General features: G+C 47.7%; 2 protein-coding genes across 9 annotated transcripts in view; one reads left to right on the top strand and one right to left on the bottom strand.

Annotated features, from left to right (window-relative positions):
• Positions 1-1,224: 1,224 nt before the first annotated feature.
• Positions 1,225-9,094, bottom strand: rin3 (Ras and Rab interactor 3). 2 transcript variants are annotated; one of them, XM_032548166.1, is made up of 14 exons: positions 8,981-9,094; positions 7,923-8,244; positions 7,214-7,325; positions 7,044-7,116; positions 6,545-6,636; positions 5,522-6,473; positions 4,776-4,953; positions 4,532-4,703; positions 4,064-4,179; positions 3,772-3,958; positions 3,456-3,587; positions 2,776-2,942; positions 1,978-2,092; positions 1,225-1,827 (listed from the first exon to the last, which is right to left on the bottom strand). In XM_032548166.1, the coding sequence occupies exons 1-14, from the start codon at positions 9,010-9,012 to the stop codon at positions 1,550-1,552; spliced, it is 2,928 nt and encodes a 975-aa protein (XP_032404057.1). In that variant the 5' UTR covers positions 9,013-9,094; the 3' UTR covers positions 1,225-1,549. The 2 variants fall into 2 exon arrangements, 1 of the variants encoding a protein (XP_032404057.1); XR_004336902.1 differs by lacking the exons at positions 1,225-1,827; positions 1,978-2,092 and having other exon boundaries at positions 2,831-3,331; positions 3,366-3,587.
• A 363-nt stretch (positions 9,095-9,457) lies between these two features.
• The window catches only part of LOC116709548 (uncharacterized), a 23,652-nt gene continuing 10,944 nt past the window's right edge, over positions 9,458-22,165 (top strand). The window contains exons 1-3 of one of the 7 annotated variants that reach the window (XM_032548165.1): positions 9,458-9,560; positions 15,841-16,034; positions 16,147-19,690. In XM_032548165.1, the coding sequence (XP_032404056.1) occupies positions 16,435-19,690 (3,256 nt within the window). In that variant the 5' untranslated portion in view covers positions 9,458-9,560; positions 15,841-16,034; positions 16,147-16,434. The other 6 variants (XM_032548164.1, XM_032548162.1, XM_032548160.1 and 3 more) reach the window with 6 other exon arrangements.

Raw genomic sequence — 22,165 nt, 5'->3', positions numbered from 1 at the left:
AACCCACAACTAGTCTGAAAAACAACAAATCAAAAAATACAATTAAGATGAATATGAATTATTTGCCCTTCTGTTTAATCCAAATGAAGTCAGCGGCTCCATCGGGCCCCCAGGGCTTCAGGGGCCATAAAGGCTGATATTTTAACACAGATATATAAATGTAACATTTATTTATTGAGATTATCAATGCTGCTAAATTTGATTTAATTTGTTTCAACATAAATTAAAAGATTTTAAATTGTTTAACATTTAAATGTAAGATTTTAAGGAGCTGGCAAGTTTACTTTCTAAAAGTTCAAAGACCAATCTTCATACTCAGATTGTTTTGTTACCATAGCAACAATCTGATGCTGTGAGTTTGAGCTGTTTGTTCACAAATACAAATTAATAAACTGCAATTATAACTGATTGTTTTTATGTTGGCCAGTTAATCTACTCTCTCTCTCCCAGATTAAATCGAACCCAGAAGCTGTTAGAGGTGCTGATGGTTTTAGCAGCACGAGGGGCCCCTAGGTCAGATTCTGCCCCAGGCCTCATGCAGCCTTGGACCGGCCCTGCAGGATGAGTTCAATCTGCTGCACTGAGCAGAGATGAGCAACAAACTGAGATTTAATTCAATGCTGCTAATGTGGCTTTAGCAGCTCTAACATTTCTGAGTTTTAATAAGAGACACAGAAACTGTTTTGGTTGCTCCAGTTTATGGACGAGTTTTTCAGATCTCAGCGCTCATTAACTCTGTCTAAGTGGACGAAGCATTTGATATGGTCTAATGCTTCATGTAACTGGAAAAATAAAACTAAAAATAATGATAAAATAAAATAAAACCAGCGTGATGCGTGACTACGAGACGAGAGCGAAAGCTCCTCACCGGCTGAACCTGCATGATGAGGTTAGCGCTGGTTCGTTAACCGCTAACGCTCCGACCAACCGGAACACAGACATGAACTTTACAGGGCAGACAGCGCCACACGCTGGGCAGCGAGTTGAGATGGAAACGCCCCATACAATAAATCATTCAGCTGCTGCAGCGCGAGGCTCCAGCAATGTGATTGGTCCGACTTTAAATGCATAAAGCTATCTTCTATAAACATATATTTTAGGAATAAATCTGCTCCGCCAGTGAAACGCTCAGAGCAACAGAGACGCTTGCAATCCGGCTTAAAAGAAAAAAGGTTTTTTATTTATTATTTTCCAAAAAACAAACAAGAAAGGCTTAGCCTGGCAGTGGGGCTAGTAAAGCATGGCGGGCTGCCAGGCCTGTAATATACTGGGGGAAACCCTGGGTGATGATGATGGTGATGATGATGATGGCGATCATCATCATCATCAATCCTAATCCATGGTAAGGATTTCACCAGATGATAAAATGTATTAATCACATTTCCTTGGTCCCCAACCATCATCATCATCATCATCATCATCAGTTCTGACCCGTCTGGTCCAGATTCGGTTCTCCAGGTTCTCCTCAGCTTTAGTTCTGAGGTCAAAATACATTCCTGCTCTGTCATGCAGTTACCATGGCAACACTCTGCCTTGGATACCTTAGGGGTTAAAGGTCAATCAGGGCTTCCTCCTCCTCCGGTTTCCCAGGACTGACGATTTGGAAGTCCTCACCAGGCAGAGGAGGAGGCGGGGCAGAGGGACAGGTCCGGACCTGGGGGGGGTCGGGCCGGTCGGGTCGGACCTGGAGGGTGCCGGGTCGGTCGGGGGGGTGGTAGAGGAAGCAGTAGGCTCCGGGCTGGCAGCGGTTCTTGACGTTCAGGGCCTGGTCTGTAGGAGCGACGGGCTGCAGGACTCCATCCACAAAGACACTCAGCGTGAAGCCGGCTGGGAGACAGAGAGGACTGATCAGAACCTGCAGAACCTGATGGTCCATTTGATTTGATAAGGTTTCCACTAGTCAGTAAGTTTGTGCTTTTGATCCTGATGGGGAACAGGAAGTGATGTCACATGTGGGAGCTAGAAGCAGACCGGTACCTTGCTCATAGCGTGCGGCGCACTGATCGGTCAGTTCCTGGATGCTGGTTGTGGGGAGGACGCCCAGAGTTTTTGGGTTGACGCCGATCTCAGGACTAAACACAGTCAGGAAGTCCTGCAGAGGAACAACCACAGAGTTTCAATGTCAGGCAGCTCACCTGGGTCCCCTTGGTCACCTGGGTTCCCTGGTTCACCTTGGTCCCCTGGTTCACCTTGGTCCCCTGGATCCCCTGTTTCACCTTGGTCCCCTGGGTCCCCTGGTTTCCCTGTTTCCCCTGGGTCCCCTGGTTTCCCCTGGTTCATTTTGGTCCCCTGGTTCACCTTGGTCGCCTGGTTCACCTTGGTCCCCTGGATCCCCTGTTTCACCTTGGTTCCCTGGGTCCCCTGGTTTCCCCTGGTTCATTTTGGTCCCCTGGTTCACCTTGGTCGCCTGGATCCCCTGGGTCCCCTGGATCCCCTGGGTCCCCTGGTACCCCTGGGTCCCCTGGTTCACCTTGGTCCCCTGGATCCCCTGTTTCACCTTGGTCCCCTGGGTCACCTGGGTCCCCTGGTTCCCCTGGTTCCCCTGGTTCCCCTGGTTCACCTTGGTCCCCTGGTTTCCCTGTTTCCCCTGGGTCACCCGTTTCCCCTGTTTCCCCTGGGTCACCCGTTTCCCCTGGGTCACCTGGTTCCCCTGGTTCACCTTGGTCCCCTGGTTTCCCTGTTTCCCCTGGGTCACCCGTTTCCCCTGTTTCCCCTGGGTCACCTGGTTCCCCTGGGTCACCTGGTTCCCCTGGGTTCCCTAGAAAGCCTTTGTACCCGAACAGAGTTGTGGCCGTCCCGCTCCTGGTTGAGGGTCCGCCGTCTTTCCCAGCGGTGGATAGAGTCCTGGACCTCTCTGCTCAGCTGTCGTGTCGCTGACCTCTGCTGGTCAAACGTCTTGATGTGCTCCAGCGCGCCGTAGGTGGTGGTCAGGTAGTAGGAACCTCAGACACATGGACAGGAAGTGATGTCACTGAGAACCAAGACCTCGCCCAACCAGAGTTCAGTTGGGAAGATCTGGACCTGGAGACGCCGCACCATCAGCTTAGGGTCAAAGGTCACCACCAGCTGATGATGAAGCGATTCAAGAGCTGGAGTTCATAAAGCATTTCAGAAAACCCAGCTTTTATTTTGGCAGTCCATGTCCTGTTATTGGCAAATGAATTTGCACATTAACTAAATATTTAGCTCTGAGATTTATATTTAGTTTGATATTTAAACATTTAGTAATAAACTGGGACAATTATATAAGATGAATAACATGGTGAAAATTAACCACCATTTTCTGCCAATAAACCAAATTCTAAATTATTGTTAATTTTTGACTAACTTAGTTAGTGCACCCTGAGGTCTGTCTTTCCTTCTGACTAAACGGAGCCTCATCGTTCAGAACCGCTGCTCCGTTTAGTCAGGAGGAAAGACAGACCTCAGGGTGCACTAACTTTCCCCTGCCCTACCTTCGCCCTGGGTGAGCGCCGGGTCCATCAGCTCCATCATGTATTCCACGTCCAGCTGCAGGGCGGCCATGTTGGACCGGGCCAGGACATACATCATCACAGGCAGGAAGTCGTCGGCGCCGTGGGCCCGGCCTGGACAGATGGGACGTTAGAGGACGGTCCGGTCCAAACGGATTTAGGTGCTCCCTGATTCAAGGTTCTGGTTCTGAACCAGGGAAAGCTAGAATTGTATGATACCGGTTTGGACCCAACACTGCTAATCTGCTTTTGGGGTGATCTAAACACTGAGCCCGAGGTTCTGAGCCGAGGTTCTGACCTGGGCAGCTGACGGACATGGAGTGGTAGATGAGCCTGCAGGCCTTCAGCAGCAGCTGGATCTTCCTCTGGGGGGAATACTCCTGGTGCAGCTTGTTCAGCTTCAGGCTGATCCGCTCCATTGCTGCCACCTCCGGGATGGAGGTGCAGATCCCCAACGCCGTGGTGGTGCTGGCCAGGACCACGGCCTGGGGGTCAGGGGCACAGGGACAGACAGAGGGACAGGGGGCAGGTGACTTTAGGGTTCACATTCTTTGCACAGGCTCAGTGAGGGTGTGAATACTTTGTCCCACCTGGTTCTTCTCCAGCTGCCTCCGGCTCTCGGTGTGCAGCCTCTCCAGGCTCCGGTAGATTGGCTCCTTCAGCGGCTTCAGGACGCTCTTACACAGAGCCGCTTCCACCAGGCTCTCTGCACAGCACAGAAAGTTTTCACTCTCTACTAGCTGCTGCAGACGACACCAATTATTTCCACACTGCCTAGAGCTCATGCCTCTCGTTCTACACTTTTTTTAATGAGACGCGTATAACAAACTGCAATAACTGTAGTTTTGTTAAAAAGTCAACTACCTCTTCTTTGACTGGAAGTTCCAACAATGCAACAGAATTAAAACAAACTGACTTCTTCTATGGAAATGAAACTGAACACAAGAAGCCTATGATCTGGTTAGTCACAGGAAATATATTTCAGTATCATGATACTACAGGAAATGACAGAGAGGCCGCAGTCAGCGGCTCTGACAGCTGCCAGAGGTCAAAGTTACCCAGCTTGTCTTGCGTGTACTGATGCTGAGGCTCCAGCAGAGCCTGCAGCTCTGTGCTCTGCAGGAGGTAACTCTTCAGCTGGGTCATCATCTGTCTGATCTCCTGCAGAAGCTCTGTGGACGTCGTATGCTTGGACATTGTCTCCAGGGTGAAAGCTCTGTGGTCCTTGACCTGAACACAGGGGGAAGGAGATTCAGGTGGTTAATGGGCCGATGAAGGTTACAGACCCCTCACCATACTCACCAGGTTACCAAAGTAGCTAACAGGGTCTCTGGCCAACTCAATGATGCGCTTGGTGAGGCGGCCGTCATGGTAGATGAGTCCAGTAAGGACGGTAGAGAGGCGGAGGCGGGCTCGGTCCAACATGATGGTCGGGGTTCTCCTGACGGCTCCTTTGGTGCAGCTTCTGTCTGCAGGAACCCTGGATGGAAGACACAGCAAGACCTTCACTTGCCCAAGTCTGCCTGGGTGACAGAGTTGGGCCCCCCTGTTTTCAAGCCCTATGGTCCCCAGTCTTCTGTGTTGCCATGGGAACACATCGATGCATCACAACCATGGTGATCACCTTGCATGCCAGCCATGGTACAGCTACTTCACTGCTACACAACCAAAACAACTGGAACTCAACTTTACCGCCACGACCATCACTGAACCTGCCCCTATGCTGGCAGCGGGTTTAAGAAAAGTCATACACTCAGACCCAGAACAACTTATCCTCATCACACATTTCTACCAAAATATGACAACAATGTGCTGGAAGAGTCATGTACGCAGTCATGATGGACACTGGATTTCACACCGTAGATCTCCAGTAAACACAAACTTCAAAGCAGGAAAACGTCAAAATGCATCACCAGATTGACTTTCCTCAATACTGTCATTATTTGTCATTTTGAGTCACACAGAACAGGCCAGCAGACGGAAACTCAACTGGGACCGGCACTAAAGGATTTAAACCCCCAACCGGCCCTTACTCCCCCCAGACCCACCTGGGGTTTGCGTCCTGCTCCTGGTTAAGCTCTCCCTCTTCCTCTGTGCTGCTGGTTGAGCAGGAATCGAGGTCAGCTGCCAGAGCAGCACCCCCCTGTGGTGAATACAGGGACACATCTGGGCGCCGAGGCGGTGAGGGAGGGGGAACTTTCATCCCTGCGCTCTGATCGGTTGGTCCTCCAGCTGCCTGGTTGGAGCCCCCAGCTGAGTTGGCGAAGGACGGCTTAGTCCTTGGAGGCGGGACCGGGCGAGACGGCTTCTTTATTGCCAGAGAAGATGTGGAGTTGGTCTTTAGCATGTCCTCCTTCCCCAGCTTCAGCTCTTGTTCCTCCTGCGCTTTCCTTTTCACCGCCTCCTCCTGTTCAACCTCCTCGCCCAGCAGACCTGCCCTACTTCCCCATTTCTCCTTCCTCTTTTCTCCCTCAGTGTTCTTTGCAAGATTTTGTCCGTCTTCCTTGGCTGGCAGCTGGCATCCTGAGGTACACTGGAGGGGGGCAGGAGGCACTGGCCCCTGGGGCAGCTGGGGGGCAGGAGGCACTGGCCCCTGGGGCAGCTGGGGCGCGGTAGGTCTCGGCGGTGGAGGCGATGTTGACTTCCTCCCTTCTTTCTCACTCACTGCTCTTCCTTCCTCTTTTCTGTCAGATTCTGGAGTACCAGAAGACGTAGCTGGAGGTGAGAGAGGAGAGGAGAGAAGGCCTGAAGTCAGGCTAGGGGGCCGGGGGGGCGGCCGTTTGGGAACTTTGACCCGTGGAGGTAATTTCTTTGACATTTCTCCATTCTGCAGAGAGGGGGTAACTGCTTCACTGAGGAAGGACTCTGGTTTGGAGATGGAGGATTTTCTTTCTGAACTGGGCCCCTCCACAGGCACTGGGTTGACATACAGGTAGGTGTTGGGCTGATCAGTCCGGTCCGGGTTCTGAGGCCTCTGGTTCAGGTCAGACATCCAGAAATCTGCAGCACAAACATTCAGGAGATGTTTAAAGCCTCAGAGACAATGAAGTGAAACAGACGGGTTTCTTTACCTGCACCCAAAGCAGAAAGGACCTCCAGGTCCTCTTCCCTGGTTGCCACGGCAACAGACAGAGGTAACTTCAATGGCATCGCAAGAATGTCTCTGATTGGACGATCAAGTTCATAAAAATCACAACTGGATTAAAATAGCTTCGCACTATTATGGATCCACATTTTATCTTTAAAAAGTACAAAGGATGGAATGGCCTGTCCTTCAAATTAAGTCAATTGATTTTAAAAACGCTCAGCTGTTCAAAAGATTAACACATTAATTACTAATTCTAGTTTTACTAATTGTAGTAAAACAGGAAATATCTGCAAGATCAGCCAACATATCCAGTTTGTTTAGGAAGCGGGTCATAAAAAATAAGATAGATAAGATAAGATAAGATTTATTGTCATTGTCATCAACAGATTACAACGAGATTGAGATTTGCTCGACTATATATATTGACAACAAAAACCTAGAGTTTATATCAGCTTCCCTGTGTGTGTGTGTGTGTGTTTTACCTGCTGGTGCAGTAGAAGGAGATCAGCTTGAAGACGTCATCAAAGAGCAGCGAGGATCCCTCCAGGTGAACAACTGAGAACAGGATCAGGTAGAAGTTACATCAGCTCGGTTTTCGCTCCGCATGATAAAAAATTGGCTTCGTTCTGTGCGGATATCATGTGACCCGTACAGGCGTGAAGCTGTTGGACCGCCACGCCGCGTACCGCCGGAGCACCGCCTTCATCAGGCAGCCGGACCGAGATCATGGTGACCCGATCTGCTGCAGTGTGAGCCAGGAACGTCTGCAGAACATCAGGGGAACGTTAGAGGGAACGTCTGCAGAACATCAGGGAACGTTAGAGGGAACGCCTGCAGAACATCAGGGAACGTTAGAGGGAACGTCTGCAGAACATCAGGGAACGTTAGAGGGAACATCTGCAGAACGTCAGGGAACGTTAGAGGGAACGTCTGTAGAACATCAGGGAACGTTAGAGGGAACGTCTGCAGAACATCAGGGAACGTTAGAGGGAACGCCTGCAGAACATCAGGGAACGTTAGAGGGAACGTCTGCAGAACATCAGGGAACGTTAGAGGGAACGCCTGCAGAACATCAGGGAACGTTAGAGGGAACGTCTGCAGAACATCAGGGAATGTTAGAGGGAACGTCTGCAGAACGTCAGGGAACGCTAGAGGGAACGTCTGCAGAACATCAGGGAATGTTAGAGGGAACGTCTGCAGAACGTCAGGGAATGTTAGAGGGAACGTCTGCAGAACATCAGGGAATGTTAGAGGGAACGTCTGCAGAACGTCAGGGAACGCCTGCAGAACATCAGGGAACGTTAGAGGGAACGTCTGCAGAACATCAGGGAACGTTAGAGAGGGAACAATTAAAGTCTTACCCCTGCTGGCTGGTTCGCCAGGAATCTGGAGGCAGTGTCGGGACTCAGACCTCTGGGTTGCCACACCGAGACGCTCCCCAGCACCCGGTCCAAAGAGCTGAGCAGAAACGGACCGGAGGGAGGGGCTAGGGCAGGGTCAGAGGTCGAGTCGAGGGGAGGAGAGGAGGAGAGGACGATGGGAGAGAGAGGAGAAGGAAGAGGAGGAAAGAGGGGCGCTGGGAGCTGGGAGGGTCTCAAGAGGAGGGGCGGGGGCGGGGGCCGGCCCGGCCTGGCGGGGGGAAGGGAGGAAGAGCAGGATGAACGGCTGAGGGGGCCGCTGTGGCTGCAAAGAAGAAGAAACACATGATGAACTTTGACCTAACAGAGCTGCTGTTTATCACTGAACCCTCCTCTTATGGAACTGGTGATCCAGGAGGAGTGATGCATCATGGGAACAGGAAGTCTGGTAATCAGTAACTGACCTGGATGATGGATGGATGGATGGATGGATGGATGGATGATGGATGATAGACAGATGGATAGATGTTGGATGGATGATGGACGTTCAGATTATTCTATCAAAACATTTTTCACTTTATAAAAAATAAATGAAGGAAATCCAGAAATGGAGATCTGGAAAATTTAAAGTTACCAACAGGAGGCAGTTCTGACAGACCGGACCCGACCCGGTCCGGTCTGTCAGAACCATCTCAGATGAATGCAGTTCTACTAAACATGGCTTTGATGAAGCCATGAAAACAATTTATTCCCAGAATAAATGTGGATTAGGGAGCTTTTCTTTCTGTAGATCAGATTATTTAACAAACCGGACGAAATGAATTCTGGTGCAGATCTGGGTTTCTGTTCAGGTTTCTGAATGTCTGATGGAAATGTTTCAGGAGTTCTGAAGTTACAAGAGGCAGCAGAATGTTCCGGACCCGCTGCTGATCCACATGGAGGCGCTGAGTCATCACATCTGTTCCTGCTGCCACGGGCTCCGGAGCGCCCCGTCCCCGGTTCATAGCAAAACCTGCCCCCTGACCTCCTCAGTCTCCTCCACAACCACCTCAGGAACTCACCCTGTGTCCTGGGGAACTCCGCTGGCCTCCATCAAGCTTGCAGAGTCCGGCGAGTCGATGGCTCCGTGTCTCTAGGCTCCATGGGAAACTCCGCCTCCGATTCCCATCCTGTTGCTCAACCGGGCTGAAAAAGGAAAAAACAGCGAGGCAGCAGGAAAACGTTAGTCTGCTTCAGCCCTCCCTCACTTTGTGTCAACTTCCTGAACTCAACATGAGAAAGGAAGAGGCCAAACACTTTGGTCAGACTTCCTCCCACCGACTCTGTCTTCTTTCTCTCTAAGCATTCTCTCTGCTCCAACGTTTCAGTCAGACTGAAGCTTCAATCAGACCAAAGTCCTGGTGTAATTTGAGGTTGCTGTTCCTTTAAATCATAATGTCTCTAACTGAAACCCTTCCTCTCCTCCCCCTCCTCTTTGTGGTTAAAGTTTTCCAGATGTCTCCTTCCAGACTGAGGAATGTGTAACTTTGATTCTGCAGGCCTCACACTCTTCCAGCGCTCCTCCTCATAGAAACTCACCGCTGCTGCTCCGTCGTCCTCTGTGTGTAAGATCGCTTCTCACCGGAGGATCCTCTGCTCACAGTTAAGCCGAATCAACACAAACGACTCTGTTAGCAGGACTCGCTGCCTCAGGACGCAACCAAAACTAGCTTCACACACTGAGTAGGACAAACAGCAAGAAATGTTGCCATAGTGACAGCTGTAGGAGTTTGCATGGTCACACACCTCATTCCCCCCTTCCCCCTCCCACACACACACGCGTGAACCAACACACACACTCTTTAATGCAGTCATAGAGCAGCCGAGTGTGGGGACTGTGCAGCTGCTTCCTGTGTGAACGTCTCGTTGCCTGTGGACTCTCAGCGGTTCTGCTCAGCGAAACATGACAGCCAGGTGTGAGAGTGACCTCAGACAGGTGTCAGTGGCAGCCAGTCGCCACTAGAGGGAGGCAGAACACAAACAACTGTCTGGTGGACAGAGAAACTGAAGTCCCTCATGATCCTTCACCTTTTCTTAGTCTCAGTCCAGCCTTCACACCTGGACGTTTACCGTCCACTTTATTAGGTACACCCTGGGTTCGACTCATTTTTTCTATACAAGAGCAATAAATATTTATAGTTCAGGTTCAACAAGGTGTCGTTAATATTCCTGAGAGACATTGGTCCATGTTGACGTGAATATCCGGTTCCTCCAGTGTCTCTGGGGTCTGCTGCTGCAGGGATCCTCATGCTGGTGTTCTGCAGACACACAGCTCTTCTTCACACCAGACGGGTGGTTGTTGGTTAAAATCCCAGCACATCAGCAGGTTTCTCCATTGGATTCAGGGTTGCCAGCACTTTTCAGCTTTAAAGAACATCGATCACAGAACGAAAGTATGATTGCAGAGGGGCTGTTGTTGTTATTTTGGCTTACATTAAACTAAGGGCCGCTAAGATTAGGTATGTTAATTATGATAAGCAAAGATAAAACAAAAAGCTACTCTAGGTTAAGACTGGACAGGGCAACAAAAGGCTAACTACTGATATAAATTCTATGCTAAGGTACGGTAAGCCAAGCCAAAATAAGACAATCTAAGGTAAACTAAGATTAGATAAACTACAGCAAGCCAAGTTAAAACTGGATAAAGTAAGATAAACTAAGCTAAGATACAGGAAGACAGCAAAATAGAAAGTTCAGCTGAGGTAAGATAACGCAAAATAAAATGACCTAAGGCAGGGTGGATATAATAACAATAATAATAATTAATAATAATGAATTTAATTCCCAATGCACTTTTTGTTAACAAAAGTGCTACATACGTACATGTAATCACAGAGAATAACAGTCAAAGCACAACGTTAAAAAACGTGATTAAAATCAATGACAAAATCACACAAACGCAGAATAGGCTTGTTTGAAAAGTATAGCTTGGTCAGAGGAGCCATACTAAGCTACGCTTTGAAGAGCAACTCTATGGTAACAGAACAGAAACCAAACAAACAAAGATGACAAAAAACAAGATAAGAAACTAAAATAAGCCTGGCTAGCTTAAAATAAGGCAAGCTAAGCGTCAAGTTTTGTTGAGCCTAAGGTTGGACTCACATGCAGAGGCATAGAGTAAAAATGACAACAAAAACTTACAATAAAGCAGCAAAACACAAAAAGCAGGAACAAACGGGAAACTGGTACAAAGAGAATCGTGATGGAGGAACCAGACAGGAGGAAAGCTAGAAGAAAAGATTGATTCTGATTGGCTAACGGGCTGCAGGTGTGAGGGAAGAGAGAGGGGCCAGAGACAGTACACCAGTAAGAATGAACTACTAAGCACAAAGAATAAGAGAACAAACTAGAAACTCACTGAATTAAACAGAAACAAGGTTGAGAATAATAAATCAGATCAGAAAACCCAAAACGAAAAAAGATCCTGACACCGAGATACTGAAAGGCTAAACATAGCAGCAAGCTAAGCTAAGGTGGGCAAATAAATACACTGATATGAGATGTAGAGACAAGTCAGGGCAAGTTGATGAGAGAAACACTAACATAAGGTAGGACATGAGTCAGAATACAATCATTAATTTAAGGTAAACTACAAAAGATAAGGCCCTATATAAGGTAAGCTAATCTAAGCTAAGCTGAGGGAAGCTAGGGCAGGATAAATCAAACTAAAATACGATAAGCAGAGATGAATTATGGTCAGGTAGGCTAATATAAGGAAAGTCAAAGATATGAAAAGTAAATCAGTTAAGATTCAAGGTAAGGTAGGCTAAGCCAAGCTAAAATAGGCTAGGCTAAGCTAAAATAGGCTAAGCTAAGCCAAGCTAAAAAAAAGCAGCGTTAAAAAGGGAGATGGAAACACATCTGACTGGTCTGTGCCTCACCAGAAGAATGAGAAAAGTCAGATTCCAAAACTCCAGCAGGGGGCGCTCTCTGCTCCACGCTGGCTTGAACTTCTATTTCCTGTTTTGTACATCCATGTTGCGCCAACATCTGATGGAATTAGCTTTGATTGGCTCCAAACCAGCAGATGGAAACATGCTGACTTTGGAATCGTCTTTCTGTGGCTCTGAAGGTTCAGAGGTCAACCTGATCTCTAGCTTCCAGCTGGAACAACTGAAGCTGTGTGTTGACTGTAGATCTGTAACTCCTAGATTTATTGCTCTAGATCTACAACTCTAGATTGTACCTCTTTTTTTATTTTTTATTTATTTATTTTTAGTTAATTTTTATTTTCTCCCCTCCAGGGGGTCTTTTGTGGCTCTAGTGTCCCTTATATGACAGTGGGCTGACAGGAAACAGGGAAGGAGAGGGGGGAAGACATGCGGCAAATGTCGTCGGGTCCGGGAGTCGAACCCGCGACGGCCGCGTCGAGGACTGAAGTCCTCCAAATATGGGTCGCGCTATCCACTACGCCACCGCGGCACGCCTGAGATTGTACCTCTTTAATAACTTCAATTTCTGTTCAGAACATTTTGTCTCATCCACCCATTTATCTATTCTCAGCATCTGTTCAGTGACTGGATGAGTCAAAGGTCTCAAAGGTCAAAGGTAGAGCTTTGTGGTCATCCACAAAGCTCTACATAATGTAGAGCTGTGTATCATCTGTGTCGTCATGGTAACTGCTCTTATTTCCTGTTATAACCTGAGCCAGTGGGAGTATATATATCCATCCATTTTCTTACACCCTTGTCCCTAGTGGCACCGGGAGGCACTTCTGTCGCTTTGATGGGAAGTTTTAGTTGCTATTCATTCGATGAAGTCTCTTCTTCATTCTGTGGTTTCTGGAGGATAAAGAGTGTTACTGTGACCAATCACAGCTGCTCCTGTTAGCTGCTAGCTGCTAGCTGGCGGTGTTCTTCCTCCAATGAGACTTTGCAGGTGAACCATCAGCCTGGTTCACCTGCAAACCTGTGAGGAGGAAAGGACAGAGCGATGCTGATGATCACGATGCTTTTAAACGGCTCTGCTCAACATGTGAGGATCCATTGTTGCTCTTTCTTTGCTGTAACTCTGCTGCTGCTGCCGCCTCCACAGCGATGCGTGTTGCATTAACGCCGAGGTGAAGAGTGGGAGGGAGAGGGCAAACCGAGAGGTACGAGAGGATGGAGAGAGCTGCAGAGGAAAAGAGTGTGTGGGAGACTGAGCAAAGGATAGATAGATAGATAGATAGATAGATAGATAGATAGATAGATAGATAGATAGATAGATAGATAGATAGATAGATAGATAGATAGATGTAAATTGGATTAGAAAATAGAAATGTTGGTGAATGAAGGATAAGGAAGGGAGACAGAGAAAGAACAGATGGAGATGGAAAGAGGGAATTTTGTGGATCTGAAGCCTTTAAAGCCCTTAAAGCTGCAAATAGGAGGCAGAGAGAAGGAGAGGAAGAGAGGAGCGATGGAGGGAGGCTGAAGGGAGGTAAATAAAAACTGGAAGGGAGAGCAGGAGGAGGAGGGTTTGCGTCGGTGTGTTGGTTGGCAGAGAGCGCTTGTCAAAAAAAGAGAAAGAAAAACGCTTCCTCTGACAGAAGGCATGATTCACAGCAGAGAGGGAGGGAGAGGAGCGGCAGAAAAACAGAGCGACGGCGGAGGAAGAGGAGGAAGACCAAGAGGATACAGCAGAGGAGCAGAAGATGCTGAAGACGAGAGCAGAGAGCCGAATTCATAGACGGCTTCAGCGGCCGAGACGACGATGACGACGGCAACAACAACGGCAACGGCAACGGCAAGGTTCAGACTCTTTAATCGATATGGGGCAGAGGGAGGGGGGCTGGGCAGGTGGCGGCGGCAGCAGGAGACGCTCTCTGCTATCAATAGGCTCCTTTGACACAGATGGACTCTTCTGAATCCGCAACCAAATGAATCATTTGAAATGGTTTCCGTTTTAAGACGATCGCGATTCGACTGGTTCTGAGCGACTTCATCCAACTTTCCTCCTCAGGTTCTGATGTCATCAGAGGGAATCATCCGTCATTCCAGCTCCCGCTCCGGGATCCAAGCAGCTTCCATTGGAAACTATGTCATCAGGCTTAATCCAACTTCACCCACACACACACACACCCACACACACAGCTCTGTCGGCGTGTGCGCGCGGCTGTAGGTGTTCCTCTAACTTCCTCAAAGTTCCCCACAGGAATCAGCAGGACGTCTAAATTTAGTGCTGCTGTCCAGAGACACAAATGTTGAGATGCGACGTTTAGTTGTTCAGCTGCTGGGATTATGGAGCTTCAGTCATTTGGTCGTTCATCATTCAATTCAGTTTATTTAAGAAGCGCCACTTCACAGCTAATATCATTTGAAGGAAAATCATCTCTGTTCAATCGAAGATTCTGATTGGTTCCAGTTAATCGGTTCAGAAAGAGCAACTAGTTCAGCACCACTCCTCCTGACCAGCAGGGGGCGCTGGCATTATGTCGTTGGCTTTATAGCAATCCCTATTCTGAGCATGCATGTGGCGACAATGGAGAGGAAAAAGTCCCTGTTAACAGGAAGAAACTCCAGAACCAGAACCAGAACCGGGCTCAGTACCAGCAGCCACGACCGACTGCAGGTTAGAGATGACAAAGCAGAAGAAGAACCAGATGATGTTGGGTTATTTCTGATGTTCATGAAAGTAAAACATTAACAGCAGAACCATCAGGTGGTGGCAGCATCATGGCAGCCGACGCCTCAGGAAGGAACCAGCCAATCAGAACGCAGACCAGTTTCTAAACGTCAGAACAAACAAAACCTGCAGCCTGGTACCAAATGGTTCTGGTTGGAACCTCTGGACCAATCAGGTCTCTGATGGATCTGGTTATTGAGGTTTTCTATGTGAAATTATAATCTGGATTATCAGCGAGCTGTGAATCTAAACAACAGAACAGGATCTGGTTCTGTTTTCCATCAGAACTCTGCTGCAGCGTTTTGGATCAGATGAAGGATTTTAACTTACAGATTCATGGATTAGATTATGGATTATCAGCTTCACTGCTGGACAGGACGTTTATAATTTAGGCAATATCCCAGAGATTAAAGGAGGAACTTGTAGAACACGCTGGAATAAAATGACATTCATGCTTAAAATAACTCAGAGGGTCTTTACTTTGTTACTGGAGGATAATTTAGTCCCAGTTCAGAGCTAAACCAAGGAGCCAACCTTAAAATGGATTACGATCTTTCTTGACTCAATGAGGAAGTAACACCATGAACATCAGTTAGAGAAGGACTAAAGATTAAATGACTCCCTGAGATTCAGAGGAAATGAAACATGGAGGAGATTCCTTGAAGGTTTTTAAAGTTTTGTCTGATAAAGTGAAAATGAAATGAAAGGTTATTAAAACTGGTCAGACAGCAGGGTTATGGGAAACTTCTGCTATTTCTTCATGCCAAATGTCAGCACGTCTAAAGTACGATGATAAGCGAATTCTCCGAATGAAGCCAATCGAGTCAAAGCTAGCTTTAAAAGCTACATTTAATCTATTACCCTCAGTCAACATGCATGTTAAAGTCCCCCAGTATAATTATTTGATCAGTATTTACCACCCAATCAAATAAATCTGAGATCTGATCTAAAAACTGAGAGTGAGGCTTGGTTAGTTTGGGATCTCTCTCCATCAGGTCAACTCCTTTCTATGAGGGTAAGTTACCCTGGAGCTTTAAATCTCCATTTCTCAGCTTTAATTGGTGAATAATGGGTTAATGTCATCAGGCTTATTCATTTTAAGCTGATTTAACTTTAGTGAGTCTAATTCTGCAATCAATAGGACATGGTGTGCTGTAGAAAAGCAGCTTATTTGTTAGGAAGCAGGATCAGCGTCTGAAGACTATTTTCATGCGTAAAAGCAGATTTTTAGGAGGGCATCCATAATGTTTCTCTGCTTTGTTTCTTCCTCATGCAGGAGACGTTAATCATCAAACAGCAGCAGAATGAGAGGAGCAGGTCTGACTGGATCCCATCCTTCGTCGTTTCTTCTCCCTCTTTCTGTGTATCTGAGGCTGACAGACCAACGTTTTGCTGGAAATACATTTAACTGGCTCTAATCAGGCTAACGGAACAATTAAGAAGCAGAATAAATACAAATTCTGTCACAATGTGAGTAAAGTGGAAGAGAAGATGAGCTTTCCAGTGGAAATAAAAAACTGTTTTCAACCTTTTGGAATCTGATTGGAATATTTCTCACTGTAGGATTGTGTTTGGACTTCAGGTCGTTTGTAGTGTCCTCATGTCCTGGAGCCGTTGACAGAAGGACGTTTCCAAACTTAGAGTCTCTTGACTTCTCATGAAAACAACAGGAATATTTCTTAGTTCTTCACTGGAGAACAAGAAGGATTTTCTAAAAGGGGCTTTCATTCTTTCTGGAGACTGAAGCTGCACATCCTGGACAGTCAGTAGTGGTTTGAAAAGCAGTTCTACTCTTATTTTGTTAATTAAAGACTTCACAATTCACTCTTCAAGCTTTAGACGTGCCTCCCACCAACCCCCTGCACCAATCATGGGCAAGCCTCTCAGCCGTCCTGGGTGTTTCAGGAAGAGCTCCTGCTGCCTGGAGAAACATGGACTTGGGGATGGGGGAGTGGGAGGGCGAGACGTTGGGATGGAAGGGGGTTATGGCGACGGCTACATCCCTCAGCGATCCATTTATGACACCATGTGCATCAATCAGCAGATTGACAGCCATCACCACCACTCTGGGGGGTCGGTGAGGCGGGACGGAGGGGGAGACGGGAGCTTCAGCTACTCCACCAGCGGCTCCCTGAGAGTCAGCAGGTCAGACATGTTTGATCCACAGCCACGCTCCTTAACTCCAAACCCTTCCTTTGTTCGGCGCCTGGATGAGAGAGCCATCTACGATTCCCTCAAGCTGGGAGTGGAGGACATAGACGGATGCCACTCTCCAGGACATTTCAATCGATCCGTCTCTCCCTCTGTGTCCTCCTTTTCTGCTCCAGGAGTCTCCTCCTCATCAAAGAAGCACCACCCTCACCACCACCACCCTCACTATGGAGACAGCACAAAGAGCAGAGAGAGCCGGCATTCCTGGAAAGCAATGTCATCTCCTAAACCCTTGGAGTGTGTGGAGATTCCTCCAGTGGAGCTGATAGAGCGTGGGGGAGGCAGCTACCTGAATCCAGGCCACTACCCAGGACCGGGTCAGTCCTCCTCTCTAACCTCTCCTCTCATCTCACCCTTCTCTGGCTCGCCTCTCTCCTCAGGATACCACACTCCGGTGTTCTTCTCCCCGGCCAAACCTCGTCCCAGTCAGAGCCAAAGCCTGCGCTGTTCTCCTCCCCATGTGATGCAGCCCAGGCATTACTCCCAAACCCAGAGCCTGAGGCTGTCCCCCCCCCAGGAGCTCAGAAGGTCCCCCTACAGGACTGCACTGGTCCAACTGTCTGCCCATGACCTTGAGCAAGACCTGGGTGAGCGAGGTGGTGGATGGGGCCGCAGCGAGCGCGACAGGGACTGGGAGAGGGAGCGGGAGCGAGAGATGGAGCGAGGTTGGGCCCAGCGCGAGTGGGAGAGAGAGAGGGAGAGGGGCAGGTTGGAGAGGGAGAGAGCCCGAGAGAGGGAGAGAAGGGAGACATCCACTTTCGGGACGTTTGGTTATGGCCGACCAGTTCCTCTACGCTCTGACAGAGACTCTGTGTTTATAGAGTCTGAACACGGCTTGGACACAACTCCTCTGCTGCTCCCCCAGCCATCCCCCTCCCCCTCCCCTAGCGGCGCTCCCAGGATGGGCACTGGAGCAGTGGGCAGGAGCCGAGCCGGGTCAAAGGTCGGCCCAGAAGGGGTTGGTGGAGGGATGCCGCCTAGGTGCGACAGTGGGAGTGTAAGTTTAGTGTTGGTGGATGGTAAATCTGGTTGTGGGCCCAGATTAGTCAGCGAAGTCTTAATGGGAAACATGTCTGAGGTGGAAATGAGGGCGTTAAATCAGGAGCACCATCGAGTCGAAAGCTGGAATAAATATGACAACGGATCCAGATCCAGTGTGAAGAACCTACCTGAAAAGAGGATGGGCTCTCAGGTGAAAACTCGACCAGGAGGTCGGGATTTGGAGGGAAAAGTGCAGTCAGGGACAGAGAATAAGGAGGGACATAGAGGGACATCCACCAAAGCTGGCGGAGCTACAAGTAGACAAGAGCGTTTCCCTGAACACTCAAGCATGAGTGTATCTGAGAAGATTGTTGGTCCTGCAGACAAAGTTCAGGCTGAAGCTGCTCCTGTTCCTGAAATCAAGCCGGCGCTTGATTCTGGGGGTATAGGTCACTTCCAACAGGCAGAGAACAAAGTTGGAACAGAGGTTGAACCTGAATCACAGTCTAATGTTGATTTAACATCTGGATCCAGTGGAGAAGCTAAAGCTGATGCTGAGATTGCTCTTGTTTCTAAGCCCGAAGCAGAAACTAGGATCAGTCATGGAGAAGTACAAGAGAGAGAAAATGTCAATCAAGCTGAAAGTACAGGTGAACTTCAGGTAACGTCTGTGGCAGCAGATAAACCTGAAGCTGCTCCTGCAGATCAAGCAGAGCGAAAGCTTGAGGATTCTGGTAAACCCAAGTCAGGTCATGCTGGGAAAAGCTCAAGATCCAAGTCCAAATCATCCAAGTCCTGCTCCAGGTCTCGACCAGGCACAGCGACTGGGCTGCGTCCGGGAGTACTGAGTCCCAGAGAAAGCAAACAGCTGGAAGACTTTGAATCAGCTGGACCACCTGAGGACATCGAGTCCACCTGGCCTCGCAGAATCATAGTCCGAAAGCGGACTGTCCGCCAGGGAGGGGCTCTCCACAATCTTCCTATCCTCCCCCCACTCCCTTCTGTCTTGTCAGCCCTGGAGAAGAGGCATCCACACCTACGGCATGGTTCAGAGAACCCATTATCAAATCTGACGAACCCTATTGTAGGGCGATGCTCACTGAGGGAAGCCGCTCACCCAGAGCCCGGACAGGGGAGCGGTTTGGTAGGCCGAGCATCCCTCAGGGAGCAGAACTTGGAGCACTGGAGAGTCTGCAGAGAGCAAGAGGAACCTAGGAGGTCCAGAAGTCGGGAGAAACGAGGGGGGGAGAGTAGGGACAAAGCAGAGAAAAAGGAAAACAAAGGAAAGGAGGAGAAGAGAGAAGAAACCCTGAAGAATGAGAAGGTGGTTGTGGAGGAAACCAAACAAGATAAAGCAAAGATAAACGTGGAAGAAAATCTCCAGACAGATGTTGCTAAAAACAAGGAAGAGGAAAAAGAGATGGATGTTGAAGTAAAGCCTGAACAAGTGGAGGATCGAGGGATAAAGATTAATGTTGGTCCAAAAGAGGAGGTAGAAGCAAAACTACACACAGAGAAACTGGAGGTGGATGGCCGACGAGGAATAACTCTTGGAGAGGAAGGAGGGGTGGAGGGTTGGGATGCGGTTCTTGACATGGTTAACACTCTTTGGGATAATGACTGGGAAAAAGGGGAAGCAGGTGGAGAAGAAGGAGGAGATCCAGATTCCCCTTCAGGCTCGCTGCAGCAATGGCCTCTCCTCAGGCCACCCATCGGCTTTGGGGGCTCTCATCCTCCCTCCTCAGCAGCCTCAGAGCTCAGCCTGACGGAGTTGGAGAGGAGGGCCCGGGAGTTGGACTCAGACCTGGAACACCTGGATCTGTCGCAGCCCCAACGGGATGTGTACCAATCGCTGCTGGAACCAGGAAGGGAACGAGGCGACATGTACCAAACACATCCCGGGCCACAAAGAGACAAAGCTCCCCTTCACACAGGTACCGCAGATGTAATATCCATGGTTGAGTTCAGTCTTCCTACATTTGATATAATCCGTCCTGCTTAGCCTTCATTTAGCCAGGAGATCCACTCAAGGTTCACCTTCATTTCAGTTTGTTGTCATCTCAATGCACTTTGCAAGACTAAAGGCTCCCACATTCCTGGGCTTACTGAGCAAATTCTGTCAGATGCGCAGACTCTGCGCATGTTGCCTTTACATGGTTGAGATTTCATAGTGAAGAGTACTGATTACCTAGATTTCTCTAGACAAATTCCTTCATTACCTACAATTCAAATGGATGCTTGTGAGCTGGCTGGGCACTTAGACAAGTTTCTTCTCCACCAGGGCAGCCACTGGACAGAGCTGCAGCCCTAGATGCTGTGCATCCTTCGACTAGTTGTGCCAACACTCAAACTTATCTCAGTGTTGCACACTAAACGGCTCAATGTGAACACCATTTCCCACCGACACTGGGTACATGTCCGCTGTCATAAATAAATACCTTGTGTCTGGTGGACTGCAGCCTTGAATCCACATTGACTCCGTCACTAATACGCGCAGATCTTCCTTAGAGTGAAGCACGCCTGAGTATGTGGAAGCCTTAACCTCATATCTCATACAGATCCATGAAATTGTAATTATAAAACAAAAAAATTCAGCAGATTATTAGTGGCAGGTGGTAAAAGGTTCTCAATGTAAGAAAGCACAGTCAATTGACTCAGCAACTCCTCCTGAGAAAGCATGAGGTAACAGTAGGAAGGAATGACTCTCTTTATGCCATTCTGGCCAATATGGTAACACAGAGAAAAACTAGAACAAACTCATGTTTCAATTAAACCTTTTAAAATGACAGGAATATTCCCTGGGCCTGTGATACCATCCCCCATCCCCCAGATGGTACTAGGATGGTTAGTACCTTCTCCCCCAGATACCCTGTTACCCTGAAAAGGGGCTATAGACAATAATTGAATGAATGGATGCAGATACTAATTGCTCTGGGATTGATTAAGCAACCTGACCAAAGATGTTTGCTACTCTATCTCACGCAGAGCCTGGAGAAATAGGAACATTTGTATAATTAAAAGGTGTTGAATCAGTTAATACTAATGTAATCATCCTACAGCCAAATTAAATAAAATATATCAACCTGATTACAAGTCACGTCAGTAACTAACAGTCTGAAGAGACAGATCTGATCATTTCATTCTTTTATTCAAAAGTTGCTTCTTCGTCATGATTAGTCAAATAGCAATATATCACACAAGAGCTAATGTTTTTTAATTACAATAAATTTTGCTATTGTCTAAATAAATAAACAGACATCATTTGTAAAATGATGATATTCAGCATTTTCTGCCTCAGTTTAAACTGGACATTTGAGGCTTTTCGGATCAACTACATGGATCAGATACATTCAGTCACACTCTACTCTGCAACCATGTTGGAGAAAAAGTTCAGTATTTCTATATTAAACAGTTTCTGTCCTTTATTCCTACATTCAACCTCTCTGTCACTTTTGGGAGTTTTTCATCCTCCAATGAAATAGATTGTGTATTGATAAAGTACCTTGCTCTAAATACTTACACCCCCAATTCGAATGATGCATAATTAACCATGGTGACTTTTTGGATCAACATCTTGTTGCCATAGCAACAATGACATAATTTTTCCTGCCAGTTTGCTAGGATGTGTCATTACAGCACGGATAGCCTCAGGTTTCTGAAAGTTTATTCTGTAAAGCAGAGAACAATGTCATGCTGTTGTTCTCTGGCAGAACCGGAACCTACCTGCCGATTGGTTGTTTGCTGGCAGGGCTGTTGTAAACCAATATTTTAGTAATCGACTAATCTATTGATTATTCTTACGATTAATCGAGTAATCGGATAAAAACAATTATAAAATAAAATATTGGTAAATCTAGTATAACAGCATTACTATCAGATACCAACATCAGTCCAATTTTTCATATTTCAGCTTCCCTAACAATAACTTTTCTATAGTTTAGAAAATTAACCTGTGACAATAACAGCTCACTTTCTAAGTTAACCTGAAGAAAAGTTATACAAAAATCTGAAATTATATTCAAGTTAACAATAAAGAGGCAGGCTCACAAAAAGCTTATGAAAATGTCTATACTCCAGCTTTTCGTTTATGTATTCATCTCCAGTCAGTTTAATACATAAACTCTTGCCTTGCCCAAACATTTATTGCTTTTCTGTCAATGTTAGCGACGGGATTTGACACCTTCGTGCGTCACAGAAACTCGTCTACCAGCCATGTACCGTCATGACACGCTCCGCCACCCATTTTTATTACAACAGGGATGATATAAAATTTATTGTGCGGTTCGTCCATAAAGTTACACTTACACTGTAACCATCAGCTACTCAGCCGCCCGCCGTGTTCAGTTAATCAGCTCACCTGTATAAATACCTGCAGCTCTTCCCGTTGTTCGCTGCGATGAAAACCCGGG

This window comes from Xiphophorus hellerii, chromosome 19 (assembly GCF_003331165.1).
Source record: "Xiphophorus hellerii strain 12219 chromosome 19, Xiphophorus_hellerii-4.1, whole genome shotgun sequence".
Taxonomy (NCBI): Eukaryota; Metazoa; Chordata; class Actinopteri; order Cyprinodontiformes; family Poeciliidae; genus Xiphophorus; species Xiphophorus hellerii.
The sequence above is the reverse complement of the archived record's forward strand: the minus strand, read 5'-3'. Positions and strand labels throughout refer to the sequence as shown.